Genomic DNA, 2,500 nt, shown 5'->3' on the forward strand with positions numbered 1-2,500 from the left:
AGCTTGCAGAAAGAAAAGTCTACAATAGGGAGACAACGGACATTCATAGTGTGGATGCCAGGGCGTCCTTAAAGCGAGATAGACCATGGGTACGAAGTGATTTTTATCAGTTCAGTTAGAGCACGTAAAGCAGAAGCAATAGGTTAGGATGGGCAGATGATCGGATTGACGTTCAGGTCCAGATCTTCATGGCTTCATGTTGCTTTGCTGTCCATTGAAAGCAATATGTTACGTACCATGTCATTTCGTCTCTCCTTTTCGACCACACCATCCTACCAAAAACAGAAAATAACGACGTGATATGACCAAAATTTGAGGTTAGGGGTAGGACGTGAGCACCTGAGGACGGATTTTCAATTTTCCTTGCAGGTCGCCACAACGTTCGTACCAATTCTATAATATTAGGCTGATTTAGCAACAGAACGGGAACGTCAGTGGCGACGGCGCGCGCAGAAAAAACACCAATGAGAATTCAGAATAGAGTAGACTCCACTCTTTTCTTCTCTATTCTAAATTCTCATTGGTAGTTTTGCTGCGCGCGACGCCGCCACCGACGTTCCCGTTCTGTTGCTAAATCAGCGTAATAATTATAGCGCGGTTTTCAAATGACTGTCGAAAGTAATAACGCAATTGCGATTGCTATGCTCAGTGATTGGCTTAAAAGTCTCCCGCCACTTTAAGTGCCCACAGACGGATTTTTCGCGCGTTGCTAAGGAAGTGAAATGTTACTTCCGGTAACTGACGTCATCATATCATGAGCTGACAAGAGAACCCACGTCACTCACAAGCAAAAGTCACCACACAAACTGATGTTTCCTCGCCCTCGTTCTCAGATCAACTGCGCATGCGCAAACGAACTGCCTTCCGGTTTGAGAAAAAAGCTAAATTTCCGGCGGTTTTAGATTGAATTAAATTTTTTCTACATTTCACCCCCAAATACAGAATATAGCTAAGCATTGATTTTTTAAAATCATCTTTTTTGAAAAAGTTATGGGTATTTCAGTATCGTTTATGTCTTTAAAAAGATTATTTTTCAAAATAAAAATAAAACCATGGTTGGCTGGACGCAAAAACGAATACAAATTATCAAACCATCGATTAAATACCCAAATTGCGTAGCACGGAGACAAATTTAGAGTTTTCTTTTATTGGTCACGTGACCATGGACGTGGTATGATGACGTCATATTTAGGGGCATTGGCTTACAAAAGTTGGAAACTGACCAAAATAATGCCAAATTCTCTCAAATTACTTAACCATTACATCCTTAGCAACGCACCCCAAAAAAGACGTCAGTGGGCCCTTAAGGGAAAACCAAAACCAATCGCGACTTGCACGTGCGATTTTTCCCGCGCTTTGAGCATGGAATTGCTACAAATTTGGATTGGTTAGTTGCGCTGTTTGCACCCACTGCAATTGGTTGAAGTATTTCCTTTGGTATTAGTTTTACGACACTCAATTGAAAACCGCTCTGAAAGGCTCTTCATCTGATAAATTTATACTCGAAACATGATACAGTAATTAGAAGGTATTTCAAGGCCCTTGTAGACCTTTTTGCAGATGCGGAGGTCATTTTGATTTCTATTGTTTCAAAAGACATTATGGAATGTTCAGGGGGCAAATTAATATGTATTGCCTCCTGAATATCCAATAATATATATTTCAAACTATAGAAATCAAAATGGTCGCCGTATCAGCAAAAAGGTCCAATTAGTCTGTACTATATTGTGCCCTTCTCCATTCTTGTTCTCTTCTTTTTAATATCCTAATATACTGTAACATGGTGAATGGAGAAAAGAAATCGCAGTAAATATGTCAATGAAATGGAAGGAAATAATTATAGTATCATAGTATATCTACACATTAACAGTGACATGCAAATTACAAAGAGGAACGGCGCGAGCTTTAAGCAGGTCTTTGCACTTAGAACAGTGCTGTTTGTAGTCTGTATCGTTTCTTATTCCAGGAGGCAATGAATTGAAAAGTTTCGCAGCTAGGGTTAGGGGTTAGTCAGGCAAAGGATAGAATACTGAATCAAAGTAACTAAGTTTGGACCGAACAAGTAACTGTACTAATTGCTTTACAAACAGCCTTAATATGCTCATCCCATTTAAGGTTCTCGTGAAAATGTACACCTAGTAATTTAGTTACATTTACGTACTATTCTGAAGTCTTATCTGAAAAGGCGACAGTGGGGAGATACTTATTCCAAGAATAGTCCATGGGCCAGGACCGTGGAAAGAGCCATTTGGTACCAAAACGAGGGACAAATTCTAACACCCATTTTTAACAACATTGATTCATCGAGTTTATTTTGGTGTATGATAACCATGCCAAATGAGTAGCTTTACTAGGATTATCACGTGATTAAATGACGTCACTCGGTTAGGTTGAATAAGCAGATTGGTAAAAAGATGCCTAATAAAAGTAAAATGCAAACCTGAAAATTGATTTTTAGTTATTGCAAACTTCAAACGCAGTTTTCAGACTTAATTCCAAT

At 39.1% G+C, this 2,500-nt stretch overlaps 1 protein-coding gene across 9 annotated transcripts in view; it reads right to left on the minus strand.

Annotated features, from left to right (window-relative positions):
• LOC137992848 (WD repeat-containing protein 41-like) overlaps positions 1-2,500 on the minus strand; it is a 43,825-nt gene that overhangs the window by 92 nt on the left and 41,233 nt on the right. For all 9 annotated transcript variants that reach the window (XM_068838387.1, XM_068838384.1, XM_068838390.1 and 6 more), the window contains one exon: positions 1-272. This exon is cut by the window's left edge and continues 92 nt beyond it. In XM_068838387.1, coding sequence (XP_068694488.1) covers positions 195-272 — 78 coding nt within the window. In that variant the 3' untranslated portion in view covers positions 1-194. The remainder of the gene's footprint in view (positions 273-2,500) is intronic.

The sequence above is a fragment of the Montipora foliosa genome, chromosome 2, assembly GCF_036669935.1.
Source record: "Montipora foliosa isolate CH-2021 chromosome 2, ASM3666993v2, whole genome shotgun sequence".
Taxonomy (NCBI): Eukaryota; Metazoa; Cnidaria; class Anthozoa; order Scleractinia; family Acroporidae; genus Montipora; species Montipora foliosa.